Here is a 16,888-nt window from a genome sequence, read left to right as displayed (position 1 = left end):
TTTTCATGCAATTGCTAAGCTTTTTATATCCAGCAAATGGCGTTCAAATAAATACTTTTGTGGCTCCAAATTGATAAAACTTCTAGAAAGCAGAAGGAATTTTAAAATGATCTATGCTTCCTTTCAAATATTCTGTCTTAGAGTGAGCATATTCTGGTTGCATGTGATATGTTCCATGATGAAATATCTCACATGTTTTTACAACCACCCTAATAACTTTTAGAAAGAAATTTATGGCTGAAGTCATCATATTCTATTACCAGGATCTCTTAGTAAGAGAGCAAGCATGTTCTCTATATTTAAGAATCTGGTGGAGTTTTTGTTTTTTGTTTTGTCTCTTTCCTTTGTTTGTTCTTTTCTTAAATTCCACATATGAGTGTAATCATATGGCATTTGTCTTTCTCTGTCTGACTTATTTAACTTAGCATAATACCCAATAGATCTACCCATGTTGTTGCAAATGGCAAGATCACATTCTTTTTTTTTATGGCTGAGTAATATTCCATTGTATATATGTACTACATCTGTATCTATTTATCTGTGGATGGATGCTTGAATGGTGAGTGGGGGAATGGGTGAAATAGATAATGATTTTTTTCCTTTTTTGTATATTTTTTATTGGAGTTCAATTTGCCAACATTGAGTTATAATACCTAGTGCTCATCCTTTCAATTCCCCCTCTCAGTGCCCGTCCACACTTAATCATGATGAGCATTGAGTGATGTGTATACAATTGTTAAATTGTATTATACACCTGAACCTAATATAACGCTGTGTGTTAATTTCATTTCCATTAAAAAAAAGCAAGCAAAACCATAGAGAATAACCTCCTTTTGATCAGAGAAATGTCATTTTGTTTTCACAACAAATCTATGTAAATAGAGAGGAAAAATAATTCTTAAATGTTCCTGATTAGTTCTAATGAATGATTTGGAAACCAAGAAAAATCGAATAAATCTCTGAACCTAGAAAAGCCTATCATTGATTTTTAACTCAGTAAAACCTGTTAACTTTGCCAAGTTGTGTGCTTTATAATAATAGTGTCCTTTAAAGGAAGGACCACTAATTCAGATACCTTCAGAGAGTAGAATGCATGCATGCCCCCACTGAAACTTCCTAAGTTCTAATGCCAAATCATGTCTGAGGACAGATTTAATGTGCTATTTCCAATATCAGAGCCCCAAAGGCAGAGATTTAACACATATACTTCATATATACTTTTTTTTCTTCCTTTGTAATCTCTGCTTGAAGTTAAGGATTGTATATTTTGGGGATTTTCTGCCCAAGGCATTATTTCATAAGGAAGAAAAAAAAAAGCCTGAGATAACCTTTCAAAGCATGTAGTACTTAAAAGCACTTTGACGAATCCATTTGGTATCCACATTAATAGCAGATAATAATGACTGTATATATCACTGATGTGGATGAGATAAACACATCCAAAGGAAATTTAATTGTGATTTGATATTAGGTAAATACCCCATTAAAATAAATCGCTACTGTACATAATTCTCCTTTAGTTCATTGGCAGGATGTTTGCTTGGGAAAAGTAACAGTCTAATTCTAGTTTTAAAAGGAATTCTCATTCTGTTATAGAAACCATTATGAGGAGCAGTTAGGGAAGTGTACCTGTACCAAGGAGCATATCTGCTATCATACCACTCAGGAAAAAGGGGTCTTAGAAAAAATCTAACAAGATCCCCCCCTTTCTGCCTCCAATTCCTGCAACAAATTGACAAAAACATACATATGGTTTTGGCATTATTATTAGTCAGGCACAATAAATGTTTACTGAAAAGCAAATAAAATTAGACCAGGAGAAAGAGTAGGAAAACATGGTGCATTTTATTTTGGGTCGATTATTTGTAAAGACTGTTCCTCATTGATTTGACTTATCTTGCAAATTACTAATAAAAGACTTGTAGATCCTCAGATGAAAGTTGTGTCTGAGATACACCTCAAATTTGGATTCTTATTTTATGGTCAAAAGAAGAGAAAATTATTTAAGTATTATATAATCCTCAGCTGTAAAGTCTAATAGAGACATGACTGCTACCAAAGAATGACACTAAATAGAGATATTTTGTAAATACTTACACAGTGGAGAGGCACTGAGCACTCCCAAGGGGTCTTAGAGGGTCCAGCAGAAGAGGAAACATTTTATCTGAGCATGACAGGTGAGTAACGGCTTTGACCCGCAAAACTTAGTGGGATCATCAAGTAAGTGGAAGGCCATTTAGCCAAGGTTGAAAGTGGGGAGCAGCAGGCAAGCAGGCTCCAACAGCAGAGAGGAGAAGAGACTGCAGAGCCCCTTTAGGCCTTCCTCAGTAGGCTAGGGTTTGGACTTTACCTTGTGGTTCGTGCATAGGCATCATTCTCCATACCCTCATTCTAGGCGTCCAAACTTGGCCATGCTTCTTGCCTCCTACAACTGTCATTCTTCACTCAAAAATTATCGTTTCTCTAGGCCACATTTCCTTTTTTCCATTTTTTTTTAGATTTTATCTATTTCTTTGAGAGAGAGAAATGAGTGAGGGGAGGGGCGTGGAAAGGGAGAAGCAGGCTCCCCGCTGAATACAGACCCCAAAGCGAGGCTCAATCCCACCACCCTAGAGATCACGACCTGAGCCCAAGTCAGATGCTTAACTAACTGAGCCACCCAAGCACCACTTACTCCTTTTTTAGATACACCATTTTTCTGCCCTTGCCTGTTTCTCCTCCCCCTTTTAACTCCTGCATTTCCCAAATTTCAGCCACCTTTTCAGCCCTTGTGACAGTCATCACGAGATCCTCTCCCAGGGTCATCAGGTCTTCCACCAGGATGGAGTCAAACCATCTATGAATGGGCTAGGTTGAATGTGTCTTGCCGCTGGGTCAGCTGTCTGCTTTGGGTATTTGTCCATTTCTGTTGCTTCCTTACAAAAATCTGTCATCTGATAAAATTTGAAAGATACTTTCTGAGGCATACCAAAACTTCTAAAGACAGTGGCAACTATGTACTCTTTATAATATAAAGAACAAACTCGTTTAATTTATCTTTGCGAAAAGGACCAGAAACCATTTTTTCAGAATCTTACTTAAATTCTAGGGATTGACAGAGAGACAACAGTGGGAATGATCTTAAGCAGGACAGAAAGAGTAAAGCAGTAGGTGAAAGATAACGCATCCTGTTCTTATGAAATCACACAGTAGAATTTTCTCTGGAAGTTTTACCAGTGTCCATAATGTTCATATTCTTACATATTTTCATTTGACTAGTGAATGAATAGAGTCAGTGACTGATCTGTCTCCAAGGAAATCTTTTTTTTTCCAAGATTTTATTTATTCATTTGAGAGAGAGAGAGAGAGAGCACAAGCAGGGAGGGCAGAGGCAGAGGGAGAAGCAGGCTCCCCACTGAGCAGGGAGCCTGATGTGGGGCTAAATCCCAGGACCCTGGAATCATGATCTGAGCTGAAGGCAGATGCTTAACTGCCTGAGCCACGCAGGCACCCCACACCCTTTCTTTTTAAAGGATTTTCATTTATTTGAGAGAGCACGAGAGGAAGTATTAGTGGGAGTAGGGAGTGGGGGAGGGAGAGGGAGAAGTAGACCGCCTGCTGAGCAGGGAGTCCCGATGCTGGACTCCATCCCAGGACCCTGGGATCATGACCTAAGCCGAAGGTAGATGTTCAACAAACAGAGCCGCCACCCAGGGACTCTCCAAGGAAATCTTTAACAAAATCACAATTAAATCTTAAGATTGCATCCTTGACACATCTACTTGCTCAATGAAGATTTGGTTATTTTTCCCTTTCATTTCCCTCAGTCTTGATCTTCTCTCCCAATCACTTATCTCTTCTGTTTTCCTATTCTTCCTAATTTTGGTATTTGGGCAATTCTTTATCTCCTCCCTACCTATCTTATCCAATTTGTCATTGTACAATTTCCCATAACTGCTTATTAGCTTATTCTTTTTCTTTGTTGGTCACATTTTATGTTCCATTTCTTGTGCTCTCATTCAGTTTTGAAAAGTTTGGCAAATATACTTTTTTAAAAAATGTATGTAATGTTTTTGTATAAAATCTAACAGCTGCTTTTGCCTCATATTCTCTCCTCTATAAAAATGTAGCAGCTCCTTCCTTGCTTATAACTTCTCTTACTTTCCCTCAATTTGACCAGATTTGAGGGACTTAAATGTATATGTCATTTCTATAACTTAGGAGCATTTATCAATTTAAAAATCATATAAGAGGTTGAGGTAATGCAGTAACTCTAAAACACGTTTCTCCTGTTCATTCGCTCCTTCCATGTGTCTCTTGCCTACTCCTTCTTTAATAGTGAATCTTCTCCGATTGACTTATTTCACTCAGCACAATACCCTCCAGTTCCATCCACGTTGAAGCAAATGGTGGGTATTTGTCGTTTCTAATTGCTGAGTAATATTCCATTGTATACATAAACCACATCTTCTTTATCCATTCATCTTTCGATGGACACCGAGGCTCCTTCCACAGTTTGGCTATTGTGGCCATTGCTGATAGAAACATCGGGGTGCAGGTGTCCCGACGTTTCATTGCATCTGAATCTTTGGGGTAAATCCCCAACAGTGCAATAGTGAAAGGGAATATAAAGGAAGGGAAAAGAAATGTTGGGAAATATCAGGAAGGGAGACAGAACATAAAGACTCCTAACTCTGGGAAACGAACTAGGGGTGGTGGAAGGGGAGGAGGGCGGGTGTTGGAGGGGAATGGGTGACGGGCACTGAGGTGGACACTTGACGGGATGAGCACTGGGTGTTTTTCTGTATGTTGGTAAATTAAACACCAATAAAAGTTAATTAAAAAAAAAAATAAATAAAATAAAAATAAAAATAGACATGATGGGCAAAGAAAAAAAAAAAAAAAAAAAAAAAAAAAAATAGTGAATCTATTTTGTACTTCTTTGTCCCCTTACCTCCAGAGATTCTGATGCAGTCAGCTAATGGTAGAACTCTGGACTTTTATATTTTGAAAAAGTTCCCTGGGGAAGTCTGATATGGAATCCTTATTAAGAATGATACTTTCATATCAGAATCAAAACACAATAAGCTTTCTAACTGTGATGAATGATCCAATAGATTTAATTATGATTCTCTTTCTGTCCAAAACTAAAACTAGATGTTAATTGCCAGAGAAATAGATAAGGATGCGTATGACAACAGAATACTAGTATGATATCAAAGCTTGGAAATTTCACTGGTGGTGAATAATTTAGTGCTTAAAATATTTAGAAGCTATAGAATTAAAATTGATTTGTTTTTCCCTAAGTGAATAAAGTTGATTGAGGTTTTACATTTAATTTGTTACATCACATTTTATCTTCTTCGAGCTCAGAGGCCAACTGTAAAACACTGCATACAAAATTCTTACTTCCTGTTTTGATCCATTATTTCACTCTCTTACCCTTTATTACTGAAAGCTCTCCTCAAGTATATCATATACTGTAAATACCTCTCCTGATTACAAAATCTTCTCACACAAATGCAATATACTATTTAATGAACTCTTCTTTCACAAAATTAAAAAACCTGAAGGCCCTGGTTTGGGACTCTATATAAATGAGATTTAGATCTAACAATTTTAAATGATTGCTTATTCTTAGCTATCCAATTCTCTCTCTTATCTGGGAAATAGAAATAATAAAACCCTTGTTGATTCTACAATTGGGTTATAAAAGTCACTGCAGCCATCAGCCATGAAGTAGAAGGACTAAGATCAAAAATACAAGGCAAAGGGGCTGATATAAAAATTCTGAAACAGCTTTGGTTTATAGCATTATAAACCACAGACAAGAATTCTTTGATTACTCAACAAAGATTCTCTCACCTGACTACTCAGTGTGGCATTCTGACCAGCAGTATTGGCATCCCCATGAAGCTTGTTAGAAGTAGAGAGTATCTGACCATCCCCAGACACACTGAACCAGAATCAACAGTGTGGCAAGTTCTCTAGAAGATTCTTCTGCACTTTGAAGTTTGAGTAGCAGTGCTATAGCACAAATCTAATAGGAACTCCATGCATTTTTTTAATAGGTTGGATATTGGATGCCACTGAAGGTGCAAATTAGAGTCTTAATCTTTCTCCTCTTTCCTGACTTGTGTCTTTTAGGCAAAGATTTTTCCCATTTCAGTAGTCCTACGTGATTGCACGATCTAGCTAGTTTGCAACCCCTGTAGCTTCTGCTCTGACGCTGTATTGGGTTTAATCTTTCCCTTTCTGGAACATTATCAAAAGTCTAGTCTTACCTCGATACCAATCTCCCAGAATCCTGTCCTAGTGTTTTCCCTGCATCCCTGTCTTAACAGCCTGAACTCTGCCTCAGAATTACCCAGAAATGCAGCTCTGGCTCTGATACTCCTGTACTTAAAACTGAAGTTATTTTCTTTTGCCATCCAAATCATTGCCAACTCCATAATGAAAAGCGAAGTCCTCTCTGTGCCGCGGCCCAAGATACACCCAGGGCTGTACCTCTCTCTGAACTGCCACTCCCATACGGCGACATGGAGCCTGGATCCATACTCCCAATCAGATCATAGAAATTCTACAACATAGCCCTTGCCTTCTGCCATCCCCTCATGCCCCTGACCCTCCATGTTTCTCAAGTCTACCCTTTCTTTATATTTCACGTTGCCTCCGAATCATCCCCTGTTCATCACTGAGATTATCCCTCTTACAGTGCATCATTTATGAGCATCGTTCTTTCTTTCTTTCTTTCTTTCTTTCTTTCTTTCTTTCTTTCTTTCTCTTTCTTTTCTTTTCTTTTCTTTTCTTTCTTTAAAGATCTTATTCATTCATGAGAGACACACAGAGAGAGGCAGAGACATAGGCAGAGGGAGAAGCAGGCTCCCCATGGGGAGCCCGATATGAGACTCCATCTCAGCACCCTGGAATCACACTCTGAGCCAAAGGTAGACGCTCACCCACTGAGCCACCCAGGCACCAGGAATCTTACTTTCTATACTGTATGTAGTACAACAAATTTCCTTCCCAACTGTGTCTCACCTGTTCTGCTAGATTACATACTGCCCGAAACCTAGACCATTGAACTCATTGCTTTGAGTCCCTAGGAGGCCAAATGATAAGTATTAATGCTAATGAGTCCATGGCAATGATGAAACTATATATCTTCTTTCCTCTCCCACTTCCTTTATCTATACATACGTGTGTTCATTCAACAGACAGTTACTGAAACCTTGTGCCCGATACTGGACTAAGCATTAGGGACACAGTCGTGAATAGGACACAGTCTCTGACCTTGGTGAATGTATGGTGTAATAGGAATACAGACACAGTTTGTTATGAATGAGTGTACCTGTTACTAAGCAGTGTTACTAAGTGAGTGCCATGCGCAACACTGCTGTGAATGGATGGTAAAGAGTGAAATTCAACTAATGGTGCAAAATCAACTAGTTGCAAGGAAATATCACATGGTTGCGAGAGCATATCTCATTTATATTTAAGGGAGTATGGTGAGGAAAGCTTATGAACATTTGAATAGCTGAATAGTTTTATATTCGTTTGGGCACTGTGTCTCTGGAATAATGGCCTTGTTATCATTTTTTCTGATTAATTGAGTCTTTTAACTATTAGAGTTATACTATCAGAAATTCTAGTATTCAAAATACAATTACACAAAATTAGTAGAAAAAAATTCTTTATGTGCAGTAAGAATCTTAGAGAGATTTGACCCAGTCTCAGAAGACATGCATCCATTCATTTATTTGGCAAGTATGAACTAGGGTTTACTATGTCCTTGGTATTGGCTCAAAAGATAGGGAAATAAAAGAATATTAGATTATGAGAATCACATCTATCAGCAAAGTGTTCTGCATACTGCATCCTATTGGTACATAGGATTTGTAAGTCCTTTTTATTTTTTATTTATTTATTTAATTTTTTTTAGTCCTTTTGATTTAAACATGGTAGGGATCGCAAGTTCTCAGATTATTTCATTTTCTAACCTTCAGATTTAGTACTGGATTATTTTAATTGCCTAAAACATTCTGGATCATCTTTTTTTTAAAGCATTATGTTATGGTAAAAGCATTTTTGTTTCTACGTATATTTGGTTGTACTAATTTCTTTTTTAATGACACCCTTTTTCTGATACTCTTAAAATTTCATTCTGGATAGAAAGTAGAAGATATTTAATCTTGACACCATGTGACTCATAAAACTGTTCTGGTGGCTATAGATTGTTTTTAAATTTATCACTGTACCTTAGGGATTTTTTGATAGGCTGCCCCTGAAAGCAATTAATTTTCAGTTTTATGTAGTTTTATAATGCAAAATACCTTGATGGAAACAAATTTGGAATAAATTTCCTTGTAATATAGCAATGAATTTTTGTTTAAATATCTCTAGAGGTTTTTTTTTAAAATACTTTGACTAAACTATGTTTGTTCTTTTTCACCTCTCCTATCGACTGTCATTAAGAAATCCAAATACTTTTTTCATGTTGAAATTTTACAACACTTCATAGACTATTAAACATGGAACATCCTTGTGGGGACAAGAAATCGAATTTGCTCTTGAGAAGGTTTCCAACTAATTGATTTGTAGGACATTATAACATCGTCTAGCTGACAAGCCTTACAAATAGAAAGACTGGAGCTGAACTGAGAGGGTGCTTTTTTACTGACACATAAAAGGTGTCTTTCTGTCTTGTAGCCTTTGGATAGAGACATGTCAGTTTCATAGAGAAACTTTCACATGGAGCGTTTTTATTTCTTTTCTCTCGCGGTAGAAACCACATGTGGTAGCACATTGTTAAATCTTTTCTCAAATAAAAGGACGTAGGGCTTCATTTTTGTTTTGCCTTTTTGGTATCTTACAGGAACTCCAGGATGGCATTGGACAGCGGCAAACTGTTGTCAGGGTATTGAATGCAACTGGGGAAGAAATAATTCAACAGTCCTCAAAAACAGATGCCAGTATTCTCCAAGAAAAACTGGGAAGCCTGAATCTGCGGTGGCAGGAGGTCTGCAAACAGCTGGCAGAAAGAAAAAAGAGGTAGGATGACAGTTAAAAATAGGAATTCTAAAATTTTAGCAGAGCTATTTAAGCTGTCCTCTAAAAAAGACTCTGTGAAAGATTGTAACCAGGGTGAAAGGAACCAAGATTAAGGAGCTCCTCCGCTGTTCATCAGTAGCAATAATGAATTTGTTTTCTGTTTCTCATGTACTGAAACATGTAGCTGTTGCTAGTGCAATAGACAGTGCTTTTGCTGCTATTTTAAACTTTCAAGTTTCTTTTAAATATCACGAGATTGTTCAAAGATGAGTATCTTCAGTATATTCCAATTTTAACAAGCTGGGTCTCATTTATTTTAAAGAAGATGACCAAAGGAAATTATAAATGACTATTTTATAGGAATGACTGCTATTTGGCTAGATTTTTTTTAACAGCTACAAAATGTGACTATGATGCTAAAAACCGGGATGGTACTATTAACTTTTTAATTCCACTACATTTATCAGTATATGCTTGAAGAGGGACTTGGGCTGACAATGGTCAAATCTAAAGGGGGGGGGGGAATTAAACATTAAAAAATAAAGGGGAAAAAAAACCAGAAAAGTTATCATTGAATTCAGTTGTCTTTTAACTTTCTCTTGGAAGATCCTGAAAGCACAGAAAGCCAAATATATGCTGCTACACTCGGAAGGCATAGATATTTTTATAAATGGAATTTTGTATTATGCTTCCAGTTGTTGATGCTAATGTTGCCTGTTTCATAAGGGAGGACTTGGCCTTTACTTACCAAATGAGACTATTGTTTTGAACAATGAAAACTCTCTTTTATTGCCAAGCTCTTGCTTCATACCTATCATCTACATAATAGGTGGATTTTAATATTCAGAAAGCTAAGACAACTCATTGATGAATGTCTTTGGTGAGGATGTATTAGAAAGGTTTCAGAATTAGGTCCATTGTCTTTACCCACCTCCTCTTGGCGCCTTTACTCCCGTTGCATCATTCAAAACATAGATAGAATTCATATTCCTCTACAAAAGGGATGCATTAGTTGACCTACACACACACACACACACACACACACACACACACACACACACAAATCTTGATAAAGTTTAAAAATGATAGCATCATCTAAAAACATTGTTATTTTAGACCCTGGCTTAGAAAATATTGTAATTTTTATATAGATGACATAAAATAAAGATCTAAACTTTGTGGTGTAACTGCTTCCTCGGGAAAATCATATACTTTTTTTCCCACGTTGAAATTTCTCCATTAAACACCAACTATACCATCACTTAAATAACGGATATGCTTATACTATGAGCAGGTTTAAACCTGCATAAAATCATTTCTGAACTAAAGTCAATCCAATCTAAAATAAGATCTTAACAAATGAGAAGATTAAGAACATTGAATGTCATGCTCTCAAAATTAATAACTTGAAATCAAAAAGTAGATTAAATGAGTTGTAAGATTATTTTTTTCTTTATTATATATAAAGTATTATTCCTCATTTTTAAATATCCTACTTATGTAATGTTTATTTTTTTTATGATAGTCAGAGAGAGAGAGAGAGAGGCAGAGACGTAGGCAGAGGGAGAAGCAGGCTCCATGCACCAGGAGCCCGACGTAGGATTCGATCCCGGGTCTCCAGGATCACTCCCTGGGCCAAAGGCAGGCACCAAACCACTGCACCACCCAGGGATCCCTATGTAATGTTTAAATACAACATGTTAGTATTTTCTCCGATAACAAGTTTTTTAAAATTCAGGTGAAAAATTGATCTGTTACTGACTTCTAAATAAAAATCAGAACTTATAAAGATAGGGCATTATGCCAAATAAGCTCTAAAATTTTAGATCCTTCTAAGTTGTTAAGAAAGTGGTATATGCTGACACTGTGGTGAAATATTACACAAATTGTAGGTTAATTACAGCTAAGGGTTTGGCTGTAATGTGTTGGAAATATTTCTCCCATTTAAACATTTTGACCTACATTAAATATTGCACTTTTATGCTTAAAAAAGTCAAGATCAGCTTCCTTGAGGTTTTTTTTTAACTTGGTTTTTAAAGTTGTCTACTTCATGCTACATTTTAAAAATAAATGTTAGCATATTTAAATTTCCACTGAGATCAGGTTTGTGGCATACTTCCTTAGGATTTTTGTATCATTTAAATTTTATGAAATGTAAAAAAAAAGTAATAAAATAGAAGTACATTTTCTACCAATACACTAACAGCTGTTTCCAAGCATCCAGTAGCAAATAAAGGTAAAAAAATTATAAAGAATATGTTAACCTAACAATTGTGGGAGAGCTGTAATCATGAAACTATTATTAATCAATGGCATGCTTTCACTGCAACCCAAGGAGAAGTCAGCGGGAAATAGAAGTTATTTATTGCACAGGTGAAAAATAAGATGACTATTCAAGTTGACATCAGTATTCTCAGCTTGCAATGGGTTTTAAATGCAGCTGTTGTAAATATTTCATCTTTTTAGTCCATGTACACATATGAAAGAAAGTACACAATTTAAGCAAAAAAAAAAAAAAAAGTCTGTAAAAACTGTCTGGAGCCTTAAAGTTACATTATTTTAAACCCTTCTCTTTGAAAATGTAAGATATCAGAAATATGAGTAGAAAATTCCCAGAACAAATTCAAATAGCAGTGGACATCCATTAAGGTTAGTTTATGTTGGAAACAAATGAATTATAAAATGCAGTCAATTAGGTGTACAATTTAAGGTAGAAAATTCACTGTTGCCTCAATTATGTAGCAGAGGAACTAGATAACATCTATAGGTTTAAGCATGACAGTATAATGAGCTTAATGATGGCTTAGCCACCAAAGTGGTCTTTGTAAATGAAGAAGATGCAAATGAAAATTTATCAACCATAAAGGAAGTCATAGGTTAAAACAAAGCAAGCCTATGGACAAAGATTTGTAAGCACAGGTCCATTGGTAGAATTCAAGGAGTGCCATGAACTTGGATAGGGAAAAAATTACCTCTTTGTTTTTACCAACCTCTAGTAGAAATTGTTTTCTTCCACTTTGAATAAAGGCAACAAGCCAGAGTAATACTAGCAGTACCTGTGAAATCACAGGTATTTTTATATTTCAATAGTGTTACAGACATCTCAAAGTATTGTTCATTGTTCTCACTCTTCAAAACTACTAGTTATCAGATCTTCCACAAGATCTTATTAATGTGTTAACAATAAATAAGATAAATAAGCACATGTATTGCTATGTCATGAACATTTTTTTCTAGTAGTTTTATATCTATATTTCAATACAATTGTGATTATATTGAAAGTTCTGGGTATTTTATATTCTGGACTTAAAAACCTGATTCTGAGAAGAGTCCCGGGCTTCACCAGATTGCCAGAGGGCTCCATGCCATAGTAAAAAAAAAAAAAAAAGAATCTTAATATCTATTTCTAGCCAGCTGTTTATCTGCCCAGATCTCATTATCATGTTCTATGATCTCAGTCCCGTTGATGATGTCATCACTAACATCATACACTCCTTTTTTTCTGGAGTATTCCAGGAGATGTACCAGTCAAGGGAATGTGGGTAGGCACGCCTTTGGGCAATGAATAGCTGACAACATAAGGGATGCTATTTTACTTAGAATAATATCAGTTGATAGAATAATATCAATTGATAAAAGATTAAATGGAAGAGGGCAGCAAGGTGATGGGAAGTAGAATCCCTAAATTGAGGAAACTTGAATCAGAATCCATAGCAATAAAAAATGATCTCAAGATTTGATCTCTTTTTTCCCTTTAGGCAAATATGGTGTTGTTTCTACCATTGTAGAGATAAGGCAATTATTGTGTGTGTGTGTGTGTATATATATATATATATATATATATATGAATAAGAATTCTAATTTAAATGTCACCTGATTGAATATACTGCTTGAAATTTTTCTTTTCCCAACACTTTAATAAAAAATTACAAATATATAAAAAAGTTGAAAAAGGTAGCATAAAGAATACCCATTCTCCTAAACCCCTAGATTCAAAGCTAATTTTTGCCATTTTTGTTTTCTTTATCCTCCCTCTCCCCACCTCCCCCATATGTGCTTTTATTTAATACAGGGAATAACACACACACACACACACACACACACATTTTTTGTTGTTTTAACATTTGCATAAGTTATAAACATCCTTATGCTGCACACCTAAATACTTCACCATGCATTTCCTTAGAATAACAGCATGCCATATATAGCCATGTTTGTTTACCATGCTCAAGAAAATTAAAAGTAATACCAAATTATTATTTAATATCCTGCCCATATTCAAACTGACTGAATGACTCAAAAATGTATTTCATATTTTTCTTTGAATTTTTCATGCCAATGTCCCACCATGTTTTATGTATTGCATTTGGTTTTGTAGGAGAGGGGGAAGAAACCTTCTTCCTCTACCCTCTTAGCTTTAGTATCTGGAGACTGCCAGTTAAATTGACAGAAGACACATTAATAGGAAAAGAAGCATACAAATTTTATTTGGTGTTAATGTTTTAATGTGGTACGAGAGGCTTCATATGAAAGAGGTGAAAATCCCAAAGAAGTCATAGACCTTAAGAGCTTAAATATCATTTTAACAAAGTGATTAAATTGTAGGGAGGTAAAAAGACAAAGGAAAGGGGTTTGGGCTTCTAGGGGTGATAGGTTGCAGGAAGGCAAATATATGGGGAAACTAATGGAAGACAAGGATATTTCAGTAATAAGTAGATTCAAGTTGATGCTTCTGTCTCCAGTGATAAAAAGTGATTTGCTCTTCCTGGTCCAGAAAAGGAGAGGGAGGGTACCCTCACAAGGGGAAGCATATGCCCTGCCTTAAGGCAGAAATACACTGGATAGAGTTTTTCCTATGTCTGCTATTTCTCAGTTGCCTTCTGCTCAAAATAATTCTTACACCTAAATGGCAAATTATGATCTCCTTCAGTTATTAGGTTTCATCAGTCTTATTTATTTATAAATATTTTTATCTATTTATTTTAGAGAGAGACAGAGCACAAGCAGAGAGAGGGGCAAAGGGAGAGAGAAAATCCCAAGCAGACTACACGCCTAGTGTGAAACCCAATTTAGGGCTCCATCTCACAACCCTGAGATCGTGATCTGATCCAAAACCAAGAGTTGGACGCTCAACCGACTTAGCCACCCAGGTGTCCCTCTTCAGTCTCTTTTAGTGTAAAATAGCTCTTCCACTTTAGTTTTCTTTTTAACTGATACTGACATTTGACAGACTCTGGTACAATGTCCTCAAGAAAAAATCTCGCCTTTCTGGATTTATCTAATTTTTTCCTTCATTATGTCATTTAACTTGTTCTCTATTATCTGTATTGTTGGTAAACTGGATGTTGAGACTTGAAAAGATGCAAGTCAAATATTTTTGGCAAGAATACTTCATAAAAGATGGTGTGTGCTTCGGATCACATCAGGAGGTCACCATATGAGGTAGTCCCATGCTACGTCTGGTCACTTAGTTTAGGTGGTGGCCATCAGATCTTGAGCTGTAATGTATCATTTTTTTGAAATTAGTAAGTCATCTAATGGCTTTAATATCTTTTGATGATCCTTCCCTTGCTCACTACAGGAGATGCAAAATGGTGACATTGCCTGAATTCTGACATGATCCTACAAGCTGATTTCTTCTGTTTAAAAAGAAATTTCACCTTTCTTCTTGATATCAGATTGGATTTATGAATTCTTACTTACTCAATATGTTACAATAAATTATAGTTATTCTTCTTGTTGATATTCTCACCTTTACTAAATTTGACCAGTGGGAGCTTGTTCAAGCCTCACTTGAGGCTTGATGGCATAAATGCCCCATGCTCACCTTGTACTTTCCCTGCCCCAGGTGTGGAGTCAACTGTTTCTCCAAGGACCTCTGATTTCTTTTAGTGGGAAATGGTATATGGAAACCAAAATGTGGGCAGCAACCCTTTCTGAAAGGAATACTGGCATCTTTCTGGCAAGCAGTCCTAAGGGAAAATGTTTTCATGCTCCTTAACTAAGAACACAAAAATCTGTTTCAGTTATACATCAAAGTTCAAAGTCAGGCGAGGTCTCTTTAAAAGCTCTTATTGTGCAAGACTCATGTAAAATTTTTAACTTCTTATTCATTTCAATGCTTCTACTTTTGATTTTTTGAACCAAAGTTTACCTGAATATAATCTATGCTAGTTTGCCAAGCAAATTAATGGTGTAAATAAGCTAATGGGAAACATTCCTAAATGTACTTAAGGGAAGAAATTGTTTTTTAAAGACCTTAGTTCATTGTTTGCATGCAAATGGATGCTGTTAATTAGAAATGAGCCTTATCTAATTCATTAAAGTAGGCCTAGTAGGACCTCTTCTTGAAAATCTCCATTAGCAATTCATATACTCTATGCACTCTTTGTGAGACAACTGTTTTCCCTTAAGTCTTCTTTAATTTTGTCTCTTAATTCAGGCTCCCCTAACCAAAATAGCCTTCTGTAGAGTAGTACCCTATTTCCTACAAAATGAAAACCAAAAATTTTAATATGACTTAGAAATCTCTTTATAATGCATGGTATCTTTTCAATGGACCCTGCAAACCTACTATGTTAAACCAGAGCTGAAAGCCTTCTCACACATTCCCACTCTACCCCCAGGATCTTGTCAGCCCTAACTCCAGTCTACTTGCTATGTACTTGAACTTCCCTGGTTTCTCACCAACACCTTTGACCGTGGCTCCCTGTTCTGCCAGCCAAAGTTTGCAGACTGAGTGCCCAGGTGGAATCCAGCTTGGAAATTATTCCATGTTATTACATAGGCATTATTTTTGGAATAATTGCCAGCATTTAAACATCAAGAGGCTTCATATTTTCTTTACTTTTAAAAAAAGATTTTATTTATTTCTTTGAGAGAGTGAGAGAGAGAGAGCATGAGAAAGGGGAGGGTTAGAGGGAGAGCAGGCTCTCTGTCGAGCAAGGAACCCAATGCAGGGCTCAATCCCGGGACTCTGGGATTATGATTTACCTGACTGAACCAACCAGACACACCTGAGGCTTCATATTTTCTAAAAAAAATAAATAAATAAATAAAAGAGAGACTCCTCTCTCCTTTTGAAAACTTAGATCTGGCTGCTATGCCCTCATCCCCACGTTCTCTCAAGGCATAATCCAGCTGCATCTGAGTAAGAGGTGTTTCAGACTTGCTCCTCAGAGTGTGGTCTCTGGACTAGAACAGACATTACCTGGGAGTTGCTGAGAAATGCAGGATCTAATAAATCATCGTCAGCATTTTAACAAGACTCCTAGGTGTTTGATCTGAACGTTCAAGTTTGAGAAATGCTGGTTTGGGCAAGCAAGCTTACTCTTCAGTTTGCCATACCTGTCCCACCTCAGTCATTTATATCAACTGTTTTCCCATTGACATTAGCCTTATAATACTTCATATAGATGTTCATATAATGGTAGTGGTGGTGACAGCACTTAATATTGTCAGGTGTGTGGGATGCCTGGGTGGCTCAGCGGTTGAGTGTCTGCCTTCAGCCCAGGTTGTGATCCTGGGGTCTCAGGATTGAGTCCCACATCAGGCTCCCTGCATGGAGCCTGCTTCTCTCTCTGCTTATGTCTCTGCCTCTGTTGTGTGAGTATGTGTGTGTGTGTGTGTGTGTGTGTGTGTCTCATGAATAAATAAATAAAATCCTTTTTAAAAGTATTGTCAGGTACAGTTCCCAGTGCTTTACATAGCCCATATACTCTTCATTAACAACTCTATTCTTATATTCATGTTTACAGAAGGGCAGTTGGGGCACAGTCTGCTCAAGTTTTTGCCCAAGATCACATAACTAGCAATTATTTTAACCAGGATATAAACGCTAAAAGTCAGACTCTAGCAT

The 16,888-nt window shown here is 36.5% G+C and overlaps 1 protein-coding gene across 8 annotated transcripts in view; it reads left to right on the top strand.

Moving 5' to 3' along the window:
- The window catches only part of DMD (dystrophin), a 2,057,113-nt gene that overhangs the window by 1,225,167 nt on the left and 815,058 nt on the right, over positions 1–16,888 (top strand). For all 8 annotated transcript variants that reach the window (XM_041741334.1, XM_041741335.1, XM_041741332.1 and 5 more), the window contains one exon: positions 8,855–9,030. In XM_041741334.1, coding sequence (XP_041597268.1) covers positions 8,855–9,030 — 176 coding nt within the window. The remainder of the gene's footprint in view (positions 1–8,854; positions 9,031–16,888) is intronic.

This window comes from Vulpes lagopus, chromosome X, assembly GCF_018345385.1.
Source record: "Vulpes lagopus strain Blue_001 chromosome X, ASM1834538v1, whole genome shotgun sequence".
Lineage (NCBI taxonomy): Eukaryota > Metazoa > Chordata > Mammalia > Carnivora > Canidae > Vulpes > Vulpes lagopus.
The sequence above is the reverse complement of the archived record's forward strand: the minus strand, read 5'-3'. Positions and strand labels throughout refer to the sequence as shown.